Source organism: Erinaceus europaeus, chromosome 9 (genome assembly GCF_950295315.1).
Source record: "Erinaceus europaeus chromosome 9, mEriEur2.1, whole genome shotgun sequence".
NCBI lineage: Eukaryota > Metazoa > Chordata > Mammalia > Eulipotyphla > Erinaceidae > Erinaceus > Erinaceus europaeus.
In genome coordinates, this window is record NC_080170.1 from 14,017,663 (window position 1) to 14,036,304 (window position 18,642).

The window sequence follows — 18,642 nt, forward strand, 5'->3', positions numbered from 1 at the left end:
AACAGACAGATACACACACACAAAGAATGGGTGATTTTCTCTCTCATCTGGGAGGCAGTCAACATCCTTGTGATGGGAGACAAGACATAAAAGGCTCTTAGAAATGAAACTTGCAGTCAGGTATGTAGTACAGTGGTTATGCAAAGAGTCTCTCAAAGTCCCCCAGGTTCAACCCCCCCCGCCCCCCCCCCCACAATACAAAGCAACTTGTACCCTCTGGAATGGAGAGGAGACATTGAGGGAGTTGCAGGAAGGAGCCTGGAAATGGAAGTTACTCTGTGGCAGCTCTGAGAAACTATCAAAACCTAGGAAGGGACAGCTGTTAGGAGAGATGCTGCTGACACTACTGGAGGGAACTGTGAGATACTAGAAATTTCGAGCAGCTAGGGAAGTGGCTCAGCAGCAGAGCATTGGACTTGCATGTGAATCCTGGGTTCAGTCAGCCCCTGGATGGTGTATGTCAGAGCAATGCTCTGGTTCTCTTTCATTATATATTTATAATTATATATATTATATATAAATGATATAATTTATATATTTATTTAAAAATAAATAAAAACAAAAAATAAACATATATTTATATAATTATATATTATTTATCTCATGAGATAAGTAATATATCTTTAAAAAAGAAACTTCAGAAAAGATACTACTCTGAACCATGGCACACCTTTAAAACTTTGCTAATTTATATATGTCTTGTAAATGGTTATATAGAGTGGGTTCAAGTGTGGCTTTGATTTTTCAAAGGAAGAGGTCTAAACTTTCAGTTCTCAGCTGGAAGCAATATCAGCTTCAGCCTGAATAGGCCTACTTATCACCACTTGGGGGCCTGGTAGCCATTTCTTTGAAATGAGAATAAAGATCACGCTAGTGGAATTTATCAATCTAGTCTGGAGCTGGCAAAGAGTGCAAGGGACCAGAATCTGCCCTGAAGGCCTTTATGGAAACCTGCAGGTTCTGACCTATGGGGTGAACGGCACCAGTCTGTGTTCACTTTGTGTACACAAGGCGTCTGCCTGGCTGCTTCTGTCACTCCTGGTGTAAGTGCTCTGGGGCGAGCACAGGGCGTTTTCTTGCAGAGTTTTCTTGCCCAGTAGCTGTTCCATGTGTGGTGCTGGCTGTGGTTTAACAAAACTCTTAGTCCTTTTAGGGGCTGTACACCCCTTAAGGCCTGGCATAAATGACAGCTCCTCCTCCACCGAGGGTGCACCTGTTAACATCTGGCCGGGGTCTTGGGGGTCTGTGGATGATGGCTGATGGTCAATGGCCTCTGGCTGGCAGACAGGTGGCAGAAGAGTCATGCTCTCCATGAAGGTGCTGCGGGGGGGGGGGGGGGCAGCTGACTAAGCAGCTGCTTGTGGAGAGCAGGGCTAAGCTGGGACAGAGATTGAGGGCAAATGCCCCTCCATCAGTGCTTTAGCTCCACCCCTTTCTTCTCATCCTGCCTTTTTTTTCCTACTGCTGGATACTCAGAAAAGCAAAGTGCCATGATCCCATATTGATCATTTAAAGCTACACAAGCTGAGTGTTCTCTGCTTGTCTCTTTAACCTTAGTTAAAAATGGGTTTTGCTTAAGTTGGGTTTCTTGTTTCCCTGCAGGTTTGGTGATTTACAGAAAGTAGGTTTTTTTTTTTTTCCTTCAGGGTTATTGCTGGGCTCGGTGCCTGCACCATGAATCCACCGCTCCTGGAGGCCATTTTTCCCCCTTTTTGTTGCCCTAGTGGTTGCAGCCTTGTTGCGGTTATTATTGCCATTGTTGACGTTGCTTTGTTGTTGGATAGGACAGAGAGAAATGGAGAGAGGAGGGGAAGACAGAGAGAGAGGGGGAGAGAAAGATAGACACCTGCAGACCTGCTTCACTGCCCGTGAAGCGACTCCCCTGCAGGTGGGGAGCTGGGGGCTCAAACCGGGATCCTTACGCTGGTCCCTGCGCTTTGCGCCACGTGCGCTTAACCCACTGCGCCACTGCCCGACCCCCCTTTTTTTTCTTTTCTTAACCAAACAATCTCCTGCTGGTGGTGGGGAGGGGCACATAATGGCGGGTATGGGAAGCTAGCTGGCTCTCTAGACACACACTGAGAAAGCCGTCTTCCCTGGCTAACTCAAAGTCCCAAAGACATTTTTTCTTTGCCCCCCCGCCCCCCCCCTCCGCCTTTTTTTTTTTTTTTTCCTTTACATCAGAGCTCAGCTCTGGTTTCTGGTGGTGCTGGAGATTGAACCTGGGGCCTTTGGTGCCTCAGGGATTAGAATCTTATTGCATAACCATTGTGCTATTTCCCCAGCCTTTGACAATTTCCTATAAAAATAAAATTTTCCTTTGGAGTTGGGGACCAGGTAGCCAATGGAGGAGGAAGCTGACAATTAGAGGGTGAGGTCTGATCCACACTTTAGGTCATTCATCCACCCCACTACTTTCTGGTCTCAGCCCACCCCAGCCAGCAAACGGAGCTCATTCCCTCTCCTTTTTCCACTGACAGCCTCCTGCCTGGTCCCCAAAAGCCTACCCAGGGATCCTCAGTTTGATTCTACAGCCTGTTTTTCCCAGGAAACAAAGCTGATCAGCTTTCTCTCTGCCCACCGGCCAGAGACAAGCCTGTCAAGCTCCTTGGGGCCGTGGGTGCAGGTGTGGTCAGTAACTGCCCTGTTTCTTTGGTCACCTATTGTATCAGCCTTCTTTGTTTCTAGCTCCTCAGCTGTCCCTTCCTCCTGAGGACAGTTCTGCTAATACAGCTGCTGGGAGGGGGTGGGATATGTAGCATCTACCTCCCCACCCCAGGCTGCTTGGAGAGGGGTGAGCTTGTATGTGGACTGGCTGCAAAAGCACCTGGCTGTGCACATGAAAGGAATGATGTATGCACACTCACACAGTGACGTGGACATTTCACACATGTCCCCACAAGCAGCCATGCCCCAGACCCCCCACCCCACCCTGAGACTGCGGTGACCCGCAGATGCTGCAGCCTGTGCAGAGACTATGGTCCTTGAGACCTTGAAGAGAAGCAACTCCCTGCTGTTATAAAACACAAGACAGGAAAGAGTCCAACAGCACATTCAGGACTTGTGGTGCAGTGGGATGGAAAGAAGGTGGCATGTTGCTTAACAGTGAAATGTGCACAGGACAAGCATATCAGAGCTTTGACAAAAACAGTCCTTTATTCCTATAGGCAGTGCTTTGGAATACAGAACGGGTACCATGGAGAACATGAAAGACACAGCAACTGCAATACTGAGACCCGGTGCCACCCTCTCCTACTTCCCACAAGGGCCGTAAGCTAGGGTGATGGAGCAGGGCTGGGTGGGTGAGGAGTCTACAATGGAGGTGAATTGTTGTCACAGTTCTGCAGCCTCTTGGTACCATGCAAGAACCTGGCAAATATAAAAGGATCCAGGATTATTAAAGGACAGAGACAAGAACTCTTTTTCCCTAGCAGAGAGCATGGCAGACTCTGTCTAAACAGGAGTAGGGTACGATGGAAGCCTGTGAGATGGGGCCACTGTAGTGACGGTGATGGGGACAGGGACATGCCAGCCACCAGAGGACTGACCCACTTTAGCTCCTGAGGTGGCAGCTGGGGTGTCGTCTCTTCAAGGTGTGGCGTCGTCTCTTCAAGCTGTGGCGCTCCACCTCTGAGAGGCAGCAGCAGCCATGAAAGCTCTGACTGGCTGACCTTTAAATGAAAGAGGTCTAAATAAGAGGACGGCTTTTCAGTTTCTGAGACAGGTGGGCTCACGGCCAAAGGATGATCAACTGTGATCAACTGACCCAAGTAGGAGGTCTCAGAGCAATGCCAAGTGCCATCTGTCCACAGTAAATAGAGCGACAGAAGAGGAAAAAGCAAAGGTCATGTTACAGAAAGCCAACAGAGAAGGTGGGTGGCCAGTGATAGACAGTCTGAGTTCAGGCTCCAGACAGGCTTGTTAAAAATTATGGACAGACATCAGAACAGGAAGACATGAAGACATGAAGCTCTTTTCTCTCCCCTCTGGAGGGGAGGAAGGGACAAGCATGTAGACCCCGCCAGTGCTGGGCTGAGAAGGGAAGAAGCTGGAGGGTGGCCTCTGGAGGTAGAACAAAGGAAGCTGTGGAAGCTGGAATAAGAGAAGGTCCCAGCCTGCAGGAACGCTGCAGAGCACAGAACAAAGACTGGAGGGAGAGCTAGTCAATAGGGAAGGTCTCCCAGGAAGGAAAGCAGGCAGCACACAGACTAGAAAGAGCAGAGCAGAGCCTTGGGGGGGAGGATGAGAGACTGGTGTGGAGCCCATCCCCACAAAGGTGTGGGGCCAGGGAGCAAAGGGCAGCCACCTGTCAGGGAGCCAAGTTTTCTCTGTGGAGTTGATGGGTTGGGGGGGCTTTCTGCTCAGAGTGAGGGAGAAAGGGATGAGCTGAGATGTTTGAGGAGCATGAATACATCTGGAAGTGCTGCTGTGGGGGAGTGAGGGCAGCAAGCCAGGAAACAGGAGGGCCCCAGGCAGTGCTCTGGATTGCCTGTGTTGAGAGTTCAAGGAAGACTGAGTGGGTTCACACCTCATCTAGGTTTCTAAGACCCACAGTCAGAAGAGGAAGGGCAGGGTGTGCTGGGCAGAGGGAACAAAGAAGGAGGCAGCAAGAGGCAAGAGTCAGTCAAAGGCCCTTGAGAGGAAGCCACTGCTTCGAGAGCCTTGGAGAGGATTCAGGGAGAAGATAAGAATTTGTGTGTAGTCATCCTCCAGGTTGTTGATTCCCATTGCTGTACATGGGGGAGCTTCTGATGTCCTGTGGGTGGAGCCAGGGGTCCTGCTGAACACCTTGCCATGCATAGAACAGCCCCCCCCCACCCAAAGCCCCTCAAAGGAGAAATGATCTGGTCCCAAAAGTCAACAATGCCAAGGCTGAGAAACCCATCTGAGGTCAAACACTGTCAGTTTGGGTCCTATAGAATGCGGCTTGATGGTCAAAGTGAAGGTTGACCACACCTGAGAATGTGGTGGCACTGCCACTTCAGGGAGGGGAAACGTCCTGCTAGGCAAAATAGTTTAGAGATGGCTACCACATGCAGTGATGTGAGGGTCCTGCAGGTAGGTGCACCAGGTTAAGTGCACATAGTACAACAGGCAAGGACCTGTGCAAGGGTTCCGACTCGAGCCCCCTGTACCCCACCTGCAGGGGGTTGCTTCACAAGTGGTGAAGCAGGTGTTTATCTTTCTCTCTCCCTCTCTATCTTCCCCTCCCTTCTTAATTTCTCTGTCCTATCCAAAAGAAAAGAAAAACTGGCCACTAGGAGCAGTGGGTTCATAGTGCAGGCACTGAGCCCTAATGATAATGGGGGGAGGGGGATGTGAGGATCCTGATGTTGGCACAGTGGGCATGTCTTATCTAGTTGGATGGGGACAGAGACACACAGGACAAGCGTGTCTCTGTGGGTACAAAAGAAATGCTGCTCTGTGGGTACAAAAGAAATGCAACATCAGAATACTCAGAGGCAGGTCACAAAAAAGGTGAGATCACACCTCCTCTATGGCGCGCGTGCGCGCGCGTGCGTGTGTGTGTGTGTGTGTGTGTGTGTGTGTTGGAGCTATAGCAATGGCTGAGGTCAGTGAAGTCTTTGGGGGACTGAGTGCACCAAGCTGGGAAACAGGAGGGTCCCAGGCAGTGCTCTGAATTGCCTGTGTTGAGAGCTCAAGGAAGACTGAGTGGGCTCACACCTCACCTCATCTAAGTATGGGCTAGCAGTGTGGACTCACCCAGGGAGTTCACCAAAAGCAAACATGCCTGGGCTCCACTTGAGCTACATTTCAGAAGCATCCCCCCACCCCCAATTCAGACGTACACTCAGCTCTGGAAAGCACTATACTGAGTTTAGGAGAACTGAGAATGAGGCTTTGGAAAAACCAGTGCGTAGGGGAGAGAGGGGAGTGGCAAGCCTCCCGCAATGGTCTCTTTTTGGCTGGGGTCCCCTGAGGAAGACACTCTCACTGTATTAAGAACCCTAGATGGGTCAGGAGGCCTCTGTGCTGACTGTGTGGGGCCTACTATTAGGAGAGGAATACTTAGCTTCCTCCTGGTCACTGTGTTGTCAAAAGAAATCTGGCAGGTAAGAACATTTGTAAAAAGCAGGCCACAGCTGACTATGCTTTATCATGTGCCCTACTGATCTTTCTCTAGATTTTTTTTTTTGTCTCCAGGGTTATTGTTGGGGCTCAGTGCCTACACCACAAATCCACTGCTCCCAAGAATTGGAAGCCATTTTTCCCCTTTTGTTGCCCTTGTTCATCGTTGTTGCTGTTACTATCATTGTTGCTATTGCCGTCGCCGTTGCTGGATAGGACAGAGAGAAATCGAGAGAGGAGAGGAAGACGGGGAGAGAAAGAGAGACACCTGCAGACCTGCTTCACTGCTTGTGAAGCAACCCTCCTGCAGGGGGCTCGAACTAGGATCCTTATGCCATTCTGTGTGCTCTGCGCCATGTGTGCTTAACCCACTGTGCTACCGCCCAGCCCCCTCTTTTTCTAGATTTTCATCTAGAAAATATGTATGTGTATTTCCTTTAAGATCATGTTTTTAGACTGCAGATGATGACAGCAGAAGGAAAACCGGTAGTTAGGTAATATGATTTTTTTTTAGAATTAAAAAAAATTTATTTATTTATTCTCTCTTGTTGCCCTTGCTGTTTTATTGTTGTAGTTATTATTGTTGTTATTGCTGTCATTGTTGTTGGATAGGATAGAGAGAAATGGAGAGAGGAGGGGAAGACAGAGAGGGGGAAAGAAAGATAGACACCTGGAGGCCTGCTTCACTGCTTGTGCAGTGACTCTTCTGCAGGTGGGGAGCCGGGGGCTCAAACTGGGATCCTTATGCCGGTCCTTATGCTTTGTACCACCTGCACTGAACCCGCTGTGCTACTGCCTGACTCCTAGTAATATGATTTTTTAAAAAACATCCTTTATTAAATTTTTTTTGTATTATCTTTATTTATTGGACAGAGACAGAAAGAAATAGAGGGAGGAAGAGACAGACAGACACCAGCAGCCCTGCTTCACCACTCATAAAGCTCTCCCCATACAGGTGGGGACCAGGGGCTTGTACTTGGGTCCTTACGCACTGTAATGTGTGTGTTCAACCAGGTGCCCACCACCCAGTCCTGGTAATATATATATTTTTTGCCTCCAGGGTTATCACTGGGGCTTGGTGCCTGCCCTATGAATCTACTGCTCCTGGAGGCCATTTTCCCCATTTTGTTGCCCTTGTTGTTGCACTTGTTGTAGTTGTTATTGTTGTCATTTTTACTGTTGTTGTTGGATAGGACAGAGAGAAATCGAGAGAGGAGGGGAAGACAGAGTGGGGAGAGAAAGCTAGACACCTGCAGACCTGCTTCACTGCTTGTGAAGTGACTCCCCTGCAGATGGGGAGCTGGGGGCTCAATCTGGGATCCTTATGCCAGGGGCCCTTGCATTTTGTGCCATGTGCACTTAACCTGCTGCGCTACCACCCAGCTCCCTGTTGTTTTTTTTTAACCCCTAAAAGATAAGACTTTTAGATGCAAGATTACCAACAACCTTAGGTGTATATGACTCCTGGATAGAGTACTTACTGGGCTGTCCTGTTACATTTAATTTCATAGATTTTCCTTTACATGAAAATCAGTATGACTTGGCTTTCAGAATCCTGGCTTTCTGCTCCATTTTATGGAACTATTTCTACATTCCATGATAAAAAAAGATCTTTCTAGGTTCAAATATTTAAAATTTTGTGAATAAAATGAAGTAATACTAGTAGCCTTCTGGAAGTCACTATTAGTTATTTCACTCATTCACACGTTCTATGTTGTTATTAGAAGGTCAAGTTATAAGTAGATGTGCTTTAAAGGGCATAGGGAAAAGGAGACCTTTGGTTTAGGCCTCTTACTAGGTGATCTCATATTTTCCAAGTTAACACTCAGAACTGTGTATGACAGTATTTCACATCCTCTAGCTTGGGGCAGCACTATGATAGGAGTCAGAATGCTTTAGGGCACCAGGCAGAGAGGAACAACCTCCTTTTGGCAGGAGGGATGTAGCCCTGTGAGACAAAGGCTGGTGTAATGGCGACATTTACGAACTGTGCGGCCCTGGCAGGAACTACTGACTTGCCCATCCTTCACTGCACGAGGGGCAAGAAACAGCACTCGTGGGCGAGTGCTTCTGTCGACTGCAGAGGGTAGACCTGACTCAGGGCTGGCATGCAGTACACAGCTGTGCTTCCCACTCTGCAAGACCCAGGTTCAGAAGTGGACTTCACTGAGTCCTAGTGGTCTGGGCCCAGTGCCAGGTGAACAGAGCTGAGGCTTTATCTGTTTGATTAGTTGTTTATTTATTACCAGCATACTGCTCAGCTCTGGCTTAATAGTGGTGCTGGGGGTTGAACCGGGGACCTTGGAGCCTCAGGCATGAGTCTCTTGTATAACGTTGTGCTCCTGAAGCTTTATTTACTGGAAGGCCTACTGATGTGCTTTCATTCAAGGAAGAGTAGAACGAATGGCTAGTCTTGAAACCTATAGGCGTCACAGAATGAACAAGTCTTGGCCTCAGCGCTCTGGGATTATGGATGAGTCTGGGAACTAGAGAAGCACCTGTACAGTCAGCATCCTCAGAGGTTGCTAACTGCACCGTCCCCCCCCCCCCCCCCGGCCATGTGCATAGTGGCCCCTATCAGAAAAGCCTGGGACACTCACTCTGAAATGACACACACACAAGTAATACCTGTGTCATTCTTTCTAAACAAAAGAATGTGGACATACTTGCAGGGGAGAATACGGACGACGTCGTTCTGCTTGTAGCTCTCAATGCACACTGCGCAGTGGTCGAAGTCTGGGTCTGTCTCCTGAAATGGAAAGTACAGGCAGTTAGAGTCACATGCTGGAAGGATGCGCACAGCAGAGAGGGACCGGTCTGGCCAAACCTCTTCCCATGGCAAATACCAGAAGCAAATGATTATGAAGGGAGAGGTTATAAAAAATTCATTGTTTCCAATTGCTTAACTATACTGACCCAAATTATATCTAAACCACTTGTTTTTGTCAGTAAACGATACTAGGAGAATGAACAGGAACTTGTGTAAAGTCTTGGAAGTCACAGTCTAGCTTTTCTAGAGTCAAGTTGGCTCTCACCATGTATTGTGTGGACGCAGCACAATGTCCAGTCTGGTCCCTGCTCAGGAGGCTCACCTGACCAAGCATCTAAGCACAGGTAGAAAGCATGGTGAGACTGCTCTCTAGGATCTTCCCTGAGGATAGGAACTGTGCCCTGGGGTAAAGATTTCTCATGGCTCAACTCACTACTGCACCTTAAAAAACTGGCTGGTGGTGCACCTGGTTAAGCATACACACTATATGTGCAAGGAGCCGGGTTCAAGTCCCTGGTCTCCACCTGCAGGGGGAAAGCTTCATGAGTGTTGAAGCAGAGCTACAGGTGTCTTTCTGTCTCACTCTCTCTCTCTCACCATCTCCCTCTCTCCTCCCAATTTCTCTCTGTCTCTATCAAATGATAAATAAATTAAAATTAAAAAAAATTTTTTTTAAAGTCAGCAAGAGGAAGCCAGGTATTTGACCATCCAGGATAGCTTCCTCCTCTGGGATGGACTTCCCCGAGCTTGTTACCCAACAGCAGGCTGGGAAGGTGAGACTGCTGCATCACTGTCACCTGATTTGAAACCAGTGGGAAGATTCAGGGCAGAGTGAGCAAAAGTAATTTTTTTTTTTTTGAGGTACTGGCTTTTAACAAGGAAAGGTGGTTTCTTGCTAGCCTGCAGGACAAAGGAGGCTGAGTAGATTCCACCCGCTGTATGAATATGGCTGCTGAAGGGCGTCAGGCCAAGAAAGCATTTATATAGGTGACCACTCCTCTGGAGGTGAAGTGCACCTGTTTTGATGGGCTTACACTTTCTACCAGTCTTTTATTTAGTTTTCTCTCCCTTTGTAAGCAATGAAGTTCACTTAAATGCCTCCACTGCTGAGAGTTGTGTCAAGGAAAACTAGATGTGGTGATGTGAAGGCAGTGCGAATGAACATGATGCGAGTCCAAGCATGAGGGAAAACTCCAGAGGATGGATAATTCATCTGAAACAACCCTCCCAGAGTTGTGTGTGAAAATACTCGAGGTTAAGTGTGGCACTGAAAGCATTTTGGCAATATGCCTTTGCTGGTGCCATTTATTCATTCTGGATAACCTTGAGTCCACTGAGTGTAAAGTCTCATACTAGACCTGTTTTACCCTCTTAGGGCAGAAGCAGGGCTCTACCATAACTTGAGGTCTAACTCAAGGGGGCTTGAGTCAGATTTCCCTAAGCTTGCAGATCCAACCCCAACAAGGGGTGCTCTCCTTTCAATCCACTTAGCCTGCTATTCAGAAATTGCCCTGTAAAGTGATGAGGCCTTGAGATCCAGGTTTTCAATGCTCCATCTAGCTGGTAAAGAACACAAGGGAATTCAACAAAAGTCCTATGAGAGGGAGAGAGGGTGTATCCCTGGTACTCGGTGTATAAATTGCATTCTTCCCAAAGGTCTGCTAGGTCTCAGCAGATGAAAACCAAGCTGAAACCCAAAGTCAAGGTAACTGTAAAGCCATCCAGTGAAGCTAAGGAAGGCAAAGGCATTTAGCCTGGGACTAATGGGGTGCCTTGTGGTAGGTGGGTGGGCTTGGGGGTGCTGCCAACTGACCAAACTCCAGAGCTGGGAGGGGAGGCCCCTCCTGGTAATGAAATGGTATAGTAAAGGAGGAAAGAAGGGTCCAGGCAATGGTGCACCTGGTTAAGCGCACACAATACTAAGTGCAAGGACCCAAGCAAGGATCCAGGTTCAAGCCTCCTGCTCTTCACCTGGAGGGGGGATGCTTTGCAAGTGGCAAAGCAGGTCTGCAGGTATCTTTTTGTCTCGTTCCCTCTATCTCCCACTCTCCTCTCAATTTCTCTGTTCTATCCAGTAAAATGGGAAAAATGTCCACCAGGAGCAATGGATTCATAGTGATGTGCTGGCACCCAGCCCCAGCAATAACCCTGGAGGTGCAAAAAAAAAGGGGGGGGACTGCCATGTGTCTACTTTTGGGGCTCCCCTTCTGCATGAAGGTATAAAGGGAGACTTTCCTCAGGGCTCCTTCAAACCAAAGAACACATTTAAATACCTTCTTTACCTCGGAGATGGGGGGGAGGGGCACAGCCATAAAGCTCAGCTGCATGTATTAGCCTGGGGCAGTTCACCCCTCAGCTCTGACCCAAACTGCCCAGCTCCAGGGCAACTGTAAGGAATTCACTGGCTTGAGTCCTTCAGGTGGAACAGAGCACAGGATGTGAGAGTAAGCCAAGTGGGTTTGCTCCAGAGGATCTGACGGCACACATCATGGAGAAGGTGCTGGACTAAGGTGAGGCTAAGGGACAATCTAGGGAAGTACCAGGGCTTTTCTGAGGAGCTCTGTACCTGGGAACCTGAGAAAAACTCGGACTGCCCTGGGCTAAATTTCTGAGTTTATGGAACAGGAATAAGATGAAAGAGGGTGAAAAATAACAAACCCAGGGAGAAGTCAGAAAGCAACAAGAACAAATCCAACTTCTCCAACAGTACTACTAATAAAAACAAAAACAAACAAACAAACAAAAACCAGAGCAATGACATTGCTTGGGGCTTTGAGACAGCACTGGAACCAGAAGTGATGACTGGGGTGGGAGACTATTGTGGTGATTGACTGTTTCTAATGAAATGGGAAGCCACATATGAAACACATGAAAACTGCTCCAAGTCTTTGTCAGAGAAATGCAAATAAAGACAACAATGAGATACTACTTCACTCCTGTGAGAATGTCATACATGTGAGAATGTCTGAAGCAGACTTGGTTCTGGCAATTGAACGGCTGTGGATATGCCCACAGACTGGGAGGACACTTTAGGAAGAGAGGCTGATGTGGCATGCATGTCCTGAGCAAGACCATGTGAACCGGCAGAGGTAAAAAGGGAGTGCGCTCTTATCATTTCTCTTGTGCAGTACAATCCACAACCCTTCTCCTCTCCCTCCTAGCATTTCCTCTCTCTCTCCTAAACACGGCCCTAAGAAATGACCTCCACTGAAGAAACAAAAGGGGGGGGGTTTACTAAGGTCAGGAGGGGGTTCAAACAACAGGTATTAAAGTAAAAATAAGATGTTAAAGAGTCTGAAATACAGTTCTAGGAAGCAGATGTGGAGAAAAATAATAGCAAAGCTATTATTTAGTAATATAAGTGATTAGAGTATATTCTTTCCCACCAGCTAAGAAACAAGACAAAATTATCTTCACAGCATTTGAGATTTTTCCCATTACTGTACCTTATCACCCTTTTTCACGGTTCTGGTTGTCAATTTGCTGATGGCTTTCTTGGCTGCATCTCCAAGGCGACGCTATGAAAATCACAGAGAAAAACTGACATTAAGTGCAACATCTCTGGGTGGCAATCATCGTTTTAAAATAAGTAAATGTACCAAGCCTCTGTTATCCTAATCACTCTCCATGTCACATCATATAAGAGGATTCTGGGGTGGGGGTAGATAGCATAGTGGTTATGCAAAGAGACTCTCATGCCTGAGGCTCCAAATCCCAGGTTCAATCCCCTGCACCACAATAAGCCAGAGCTGTGCAGTGCTCTGGCGTTCCTCTCTGTGTCTTTCTCTCTCTGCATCTCTCTCAAAAATAAAATAAATAAAATACTTAAAAAAAGGATTCTGGGGAGGAAAAAAAAAACAAACTATTGACAAATTAGAAAAATGGGCAGTTTCCCTATAGATTCAGCATTCTGGTTGAATAATTAAAAGGCACATAGTAAAAAAGTCAGGTATCTTAATCAGTGTTGTGTCTTGTATTTAACAGACATCTAAGGTACAGCATTATCCAGACTGATTTCTTGGAGCTGTCAGAATGTTTACTACTGTTCTAATAACATCTTGGTTTTGCTCTTAGGGGTACTATCAGATGTCTACACTCTGTCTCAGCAGAAGACCCCTCTGGTGCTCGTCAAAATCACCTTCCCAAGACCAGGTGTGGGACAAGGGGTGTGGTTCTGAGTTCCCTGGCCTTAGCAAGGTGCTATCGCTTGCCTAGGCAGGAGCTAGTCATACAATCGCTAAGGCTGTATTCATTCAACAGTCTGACAGGCAGTTGTTGGGATGGCAGGGATCCAGAAGACTTTGGTGGAGGGTTACTGGTCCTCTGGGAGTGGAGGTGGGTGGGGGTAACACATACTAGGGAGACGAATGATACTGTACTCTGAAAATATGTGGCCTAGGATACCAGTGCTAAAGGAGAGACTTTTCAGACAGAAGTGGAGCAGTGTCATCGGAAGCGCACTAAGGGAAGTATTGTCAACAGGAAATGTCTTCACTATGTAGGCAAATAGCTGATATTTTTCTTAAAATTTCAAAGGCTGCTTTGCTGTGTGTGTGACCCAGGTTGAGCCTGGGCCCCGCAACACTGAAGGAAGCTTTGGTGCTGTGGTTTCTTTCCTTCCTACTCTGCTTTTTTTGTCTTGCTCTTTCTATCTGAATAGACAGCCTGGGGCGGTGATGCCCTGGAGACAACCAAAAAAGCTTTTATTTAAAATATAATTAATGTTGCAGGGTTTTCCTGGTATTGGTTTGCATTGGAATGTCTACATACTTATCTGGGTAAGATGGGGCCACCAGGCCGAGTGTGCATGTGCCGAGTGCTCTGAGCGCCTTGGAGTGGAGGCTGCCATCACTCCTGTGCTCGCTCGCAGATGCCCCTTAGTGGATCTTCAAGGTCTCCCCCACCATTAGTTCACAGATGATAGAGACTGTGGTGCTGTCTCTGCTACATCAGTTGTTCTCAGAACTATTTGCAGAGATTTCCCTGCAGGGTAAAGCCTACATCTGATTTCTTGGTATCTGATTCTTAGAACCACCTGAATCTAACCTTCTCCCTCCCTGGGAGCTACTGTGTAGATCTGCAGTGGGGAGTCCTGCCTACTGACTTTTTAAGGGGGTGGGTCCCCTACTGCAAGACACCACTGAAGCTGCTGTGTGCATGTGTGTGTTTCCTTTGGCTCTCCTAGTAGCTCTTTGCTTTTTTTTTTTTTGCCTCCAGGGTTGTTGCTGGGGATCGGTGCCTACACTATGAATCCACTGCTCCTGGAGGCTATTTTTCCCATTTTGTTGCCCTTGTTGTTGTGTTTGTTGTAGTTGTTATTTTTGTCATAGCTGTTGTTGTTGCTGGATAGGACAGAGAGAAATGGAGAGAGGACGGGAAGACAGAGAGGAGGAGAGAAAGACAGACACCTGCAGACCTGCTTTACCGCTTGTGAAGTGACCTCCTGCAGGTGGGGATCCAAGGGCTTGAACCAGGATCCTTGTGCCATGTGTTCTTAATCGGCTGCACTACTGCCTGACTCCCTCTCTGCTTATTTTTAAAAAGAAATTTATGTGGTCCAGGAGGTAGCATAGTGGATAAAGCATTGGACTCTCAAGCATGAGGTCCCAAGTTCAATCCCTGGCAGCAGTGATGTCTAGTTCTTTCTCTCTTCCTATCTTTCTCATTAATTAATAAATAAAATCTTTAAAAAAATGAGAGATTTATTTAGGGAGATGAAAATATATTCCACTCTTTGAACTTGCTCAGGTCAGAATTCTAGTGAAGAATCTGAATGTGAAGAAGAGTCCATGAATGAGATTTGAGCTCTGAGGGATATTTATTTGGCCAGGTTAGATGTACGAGAAAGTCAAGCTGGGGAAAGCAAGGCCAGGTGGCACCTTGTACTTCAGGGAGACAAGGGCCTGACCTATGGACCAGGCAACCTGTGATGGTCACAGAGGAGTGGGCAAAGTGCAGGAGATGAAACTGACAGAACCTGATGACTGACTGACTGCTGACCACGGGGCAGGCGGGGCCAGGAGAGTTGCGATGGAAGTCACAGCTGATTTTCAAACTTCAAAGCTGAAGCACCAATTCATTTTTGTGAAGAAAGCTTTTACTCAAGTCACTGTTTTTCAAGGCATGGTCCAAGGGACAAACATATTCAATTTAACCTGGTGCCCAATAATAATTGAAATGAGGAATTTTATAGCCACTAAAATCATGCCGCGTGCACACTGTGTGCTAGCTACCACTCTTAATTTGAGAGAAAGTGAGAGTGAGAAAGAGACAGAATCACCTGACACATGCAATGCCAGAGATCAAACTCAGGACCACAAGCTTGAGAGTCCAGTGCTTTACCCACTTTTCCATATTCACACTAAGCCCTTCACACAGACTCCTCACAATCATTATGCAGACAGTGGAACTGCATCCCTCCTAGTTTATGAAGAGGAGGTTGAGATCCACAGACATCAAGTAACCTGCCCTGACTTAAAGTTGATGAAGTACGTCCTTGTCTCACCTCCAGAATCAGACTGGAGGGCTGAGGCCCCCAAACCATAGGGATGCATCCTTTAACAAAGGAGAAGACCCAAACCTAGAGAAAGCTGAAGTGATCTCTCTAGAATTTGTGGAAGTGTTGGGACTGAAAACAGAGGACTCCTGACTTGTCTAGATTTTTTCAACAATCAATGCTCCAAAGACTTCCTGTGTTACAAAATATGAAGGGATAATGATAGTCAGGGGCTCAATTTTCTTACTTTGCCTGATTAAAGCCACCAATAACACCAGTTCAAACAATATTCTTTTGGATGCAAAGTATTCAAAAGTTTTAAATTGGTAGGAAATACTGCTTTGTTTAGTGGGAATAATTTGTTCAAAGCCAGGTGGTGCACAGACTATTGAAGAGAAGCCACATCCCACTGACACTTCAGTCAGAATTCTCTCTCTGCCTCCAGGGTTATCGCTGGGGCTCAATGTCAGCACTAGGAATCCATTGCTCTTGGCAGCCTCCCCCCATTTTACTGAATAGGACAGAGAGAAATTGAGAGAGATGGGGAGGATAGAGAGGGGGAGAGAAAGAGAGACATCTGCAGACCTGCTCCGCTGCAGGTGGGGGGGTCAGAGGCTTGCACCTAGATCCTTGCACAGGTCCTTGAGGTTACCACTATGTGTGCTTAACCAGGTGTGCCACCACCCAGCCCCCCCTCCAATTCTCCTTCAGTCATAAGGACTCACTTGCACAGACAGCATTAGGTCTACATCAGCCTGTAACAGGGTTTTCTTCTTTCTTAAACATTGCTAAAGTCCAGATGCTGTGAATCTGATTAGTCCCTGATTGGAATAGCCTTGTAGTCCGCATGCTTTCATTCACTCTCATCATCACTCCCACACTTTTCTCTTTTTGTCTCAAAAAAAAAAAAAGATTTCCAATGTTTTTCTAAGGCATATCTATCTGCCTGTGCCTGATTCCTTCCATCTACACAGCCTTGCTCTATTAATCTTATCTTCCTCTACCTTTAATAATTTTTTAAATCTCTCCATCCCCGTAAGTTTCTCTCATCAGACCATCTCATTTAGCTTCACTACCAAAAATCCAAAACAAAACACCAAACCCTTGGATAGCTCCTTATTGCTTAGAGAAGTCTAAGTTCTTCAGTATGAGATCCAAACCCTTCATCTTTCCTGCCAATCTACACCCCTGGTATAAACTCCTAATCTCAGGTCTCCTCTGCTATTCCTCCCAGTGTCCCAAGAATTCATATCTTTCCATCTCTCTCCATCTCCCTCTCCCTCCCCCTCCTCCTCCCTCACCCTTCCTCTCTCTCTCATCTCCACAAGGCTCTGTGGAAAATGATCCCTTTGCCTGACTTTTCTTCTGATGAGTTTTACTCATCTTTTAAAAATCAGCTCAAATGTCACTACCTCCTCTGCTGATTCACCTAAAGTATGAGTAGGATAAATCTCAGAATACATCATATTTTGGTTGCACCTGTCTGCTCATCCTTTCAACTCATTTAAACATTTACTGAGTCAGTGTGACATGTTGGGCCCTATGCTAAACCAAGAGCATGAAATGAATGTCTTAGAGACACTTTGATCATAAGAATTCATTTTGTACTAGAAAAACAAAATCTTAAGCTCCTTGTGTAAAATACGTAGAGGGGCTACAGCCTCTGAGTAGACTGATATTTATGTAAATTGACTATACTGGCAGGAAATGAGAAAGAGGAAAGTCTTTGCAGCAGGTTAAAACACTGGTAAAATAATAAATTTCAGCACAATTGTACATTTTCCTTTCCAAGTTCTTTTGAAATTGTTAATCTCTAATACAAACAGCAAAACCAAAATTCAATCTACCATCTCACAATGACAAGAGAAGTCTGTCTCTTCTGACTACATGATCTTACTAGGTGAGAAATCACAACAGTATACACAATCCTCTTTTCTGCAAAATTAGGAAGCAAAAACCTTTTGAACCCACTACTTCCCAAAAATGAACTACACACACAACACACTTGCTTTCCTTTGAAGAACACTCAGTTTTCCACAATGTTGTGCAAGTGAATTCTCCAGCTAACTATGTCCCAAGATAACAGAGGCATGCTTCATTTCAATGACCCTGAGGAATTTACAAAACCTAAGAACATTTCACATGCACACTTTAGCAAGGAATCTAGCAGATTTTTAAAGGCTTTATAAACTGTAATCATCTTCATAGGGAATGTTCTCAAGAAGGCGTTCTGAGCCCAAGAATCAACTAGGTCTTTGAGTTTTTAGTGAATTAACATTTTATTATTTTGGAAATCAAATGACTTAGGGACTAAGGTGCAATATTAATCATGTAACTGCAAAAGAGTTTTACCTTTCACAGGGAATAGTATCAATACACCAAATAGAAGTAGACCTACCCTATGATCCTGCAATTCCACTCCTGGGAATATATCCTAAGGAACCTAACCATCCAAAAAGACTTATGTATACCTATGTTCATAGCAGCACAATTTGTAATAGCCCAAACCTGGAAGCAACCCAGGTGTCCAACAACAGATGAGTGGCTGAGCAAGTTGTGGTCTAGATACACAATGGAATACTACTCAACTATTAAAAATGGTGACTTCACCTTCTTCACTCCATCTTGGATGGAGCTTGAAGGAATCATGCTAAGTGAGATAAGTCAGAATCAGAAGGATGAATATGAGATTATCTCACTTCTAGACAGAAGATGAAGAAACAAAATCAGAAGGGAAAACACTAAGCAGAACTTGGACTGCAGCTGGTATACGTCACCATAGTAAAAGACTCTGGGGTGGGGGTGGGGGGCCTCAGGTCCTGGAATATGATGGCAGAGGAGGACCTAGTGGGGGTTATATTGTTATGTGGAAAACTGGGAAATATTATGCATGTACAAACTATTGTATTTACTGTTTCATTAATTCCCCAGTAAAGAAAGTAAAAAATATATAAATATACCAAATAGTCACTTCTGTGAAGTAACTATCAATCATTGACTTATTAGTAAGATATCTTACTAGTAAGTCAATCATTGACTTATTAGTAAGATAACAATGAAGTTTACTATCAGTCAACATCTGAACTAGTGGCACTTAAACACTGTATTTCGATGCAGGCTAACAGCTTTTCAGGAAAAGTAGACCAGGTACTAGCAGCTTTTTTTTTAATTCCCCATATAAAATGGTCTGAATTATGTGCATTATACTATGCTTAGGACATTATTTATGACTGCTGCCTTTGGTAGCATATAAGGCAGAAAGAACCCTTCATGATGACGGTTTGTG

General features: G+C 46.0%; 1 protein-coding gene across 6 annotated transcripts in view; it reads right to left on the reverse strand.

Annotated features, from left to right (window-relative positions):
• RNF130 (ring finger protein 130) overlaps nucleotides 1-18,642 on the reverse strand; it is a 113,971-nt gene that overhangs the window by 34,550 nt on the left and 60,779 nt on the right. For all 6 annotated transcript variants that reach the window (XR_009551500.1, XM_060197338.1, XM_060197340.1 and 3 more), the window contains exons 4-5: nucleotides 12,307-12,378; nucleotides 8,757-8,839 (exon numbers count right to left, since the gene is read on the reverse strand). Coding sequence is in view for 5 of the 6 variants with exons in the window: in XM_060197338.1 (XP_060053321.1) it covers nucleotides 8,757-8,839; nucleotides 12,307-12,378 (155 nt within the window). In the remaining variant the exon portion in view is untranslated. The remainder of the gene's footprint in view (nucleotides 1-8,756; nucleotides 8,840-12,306; nucleotides 12,379-18,642) is intronic.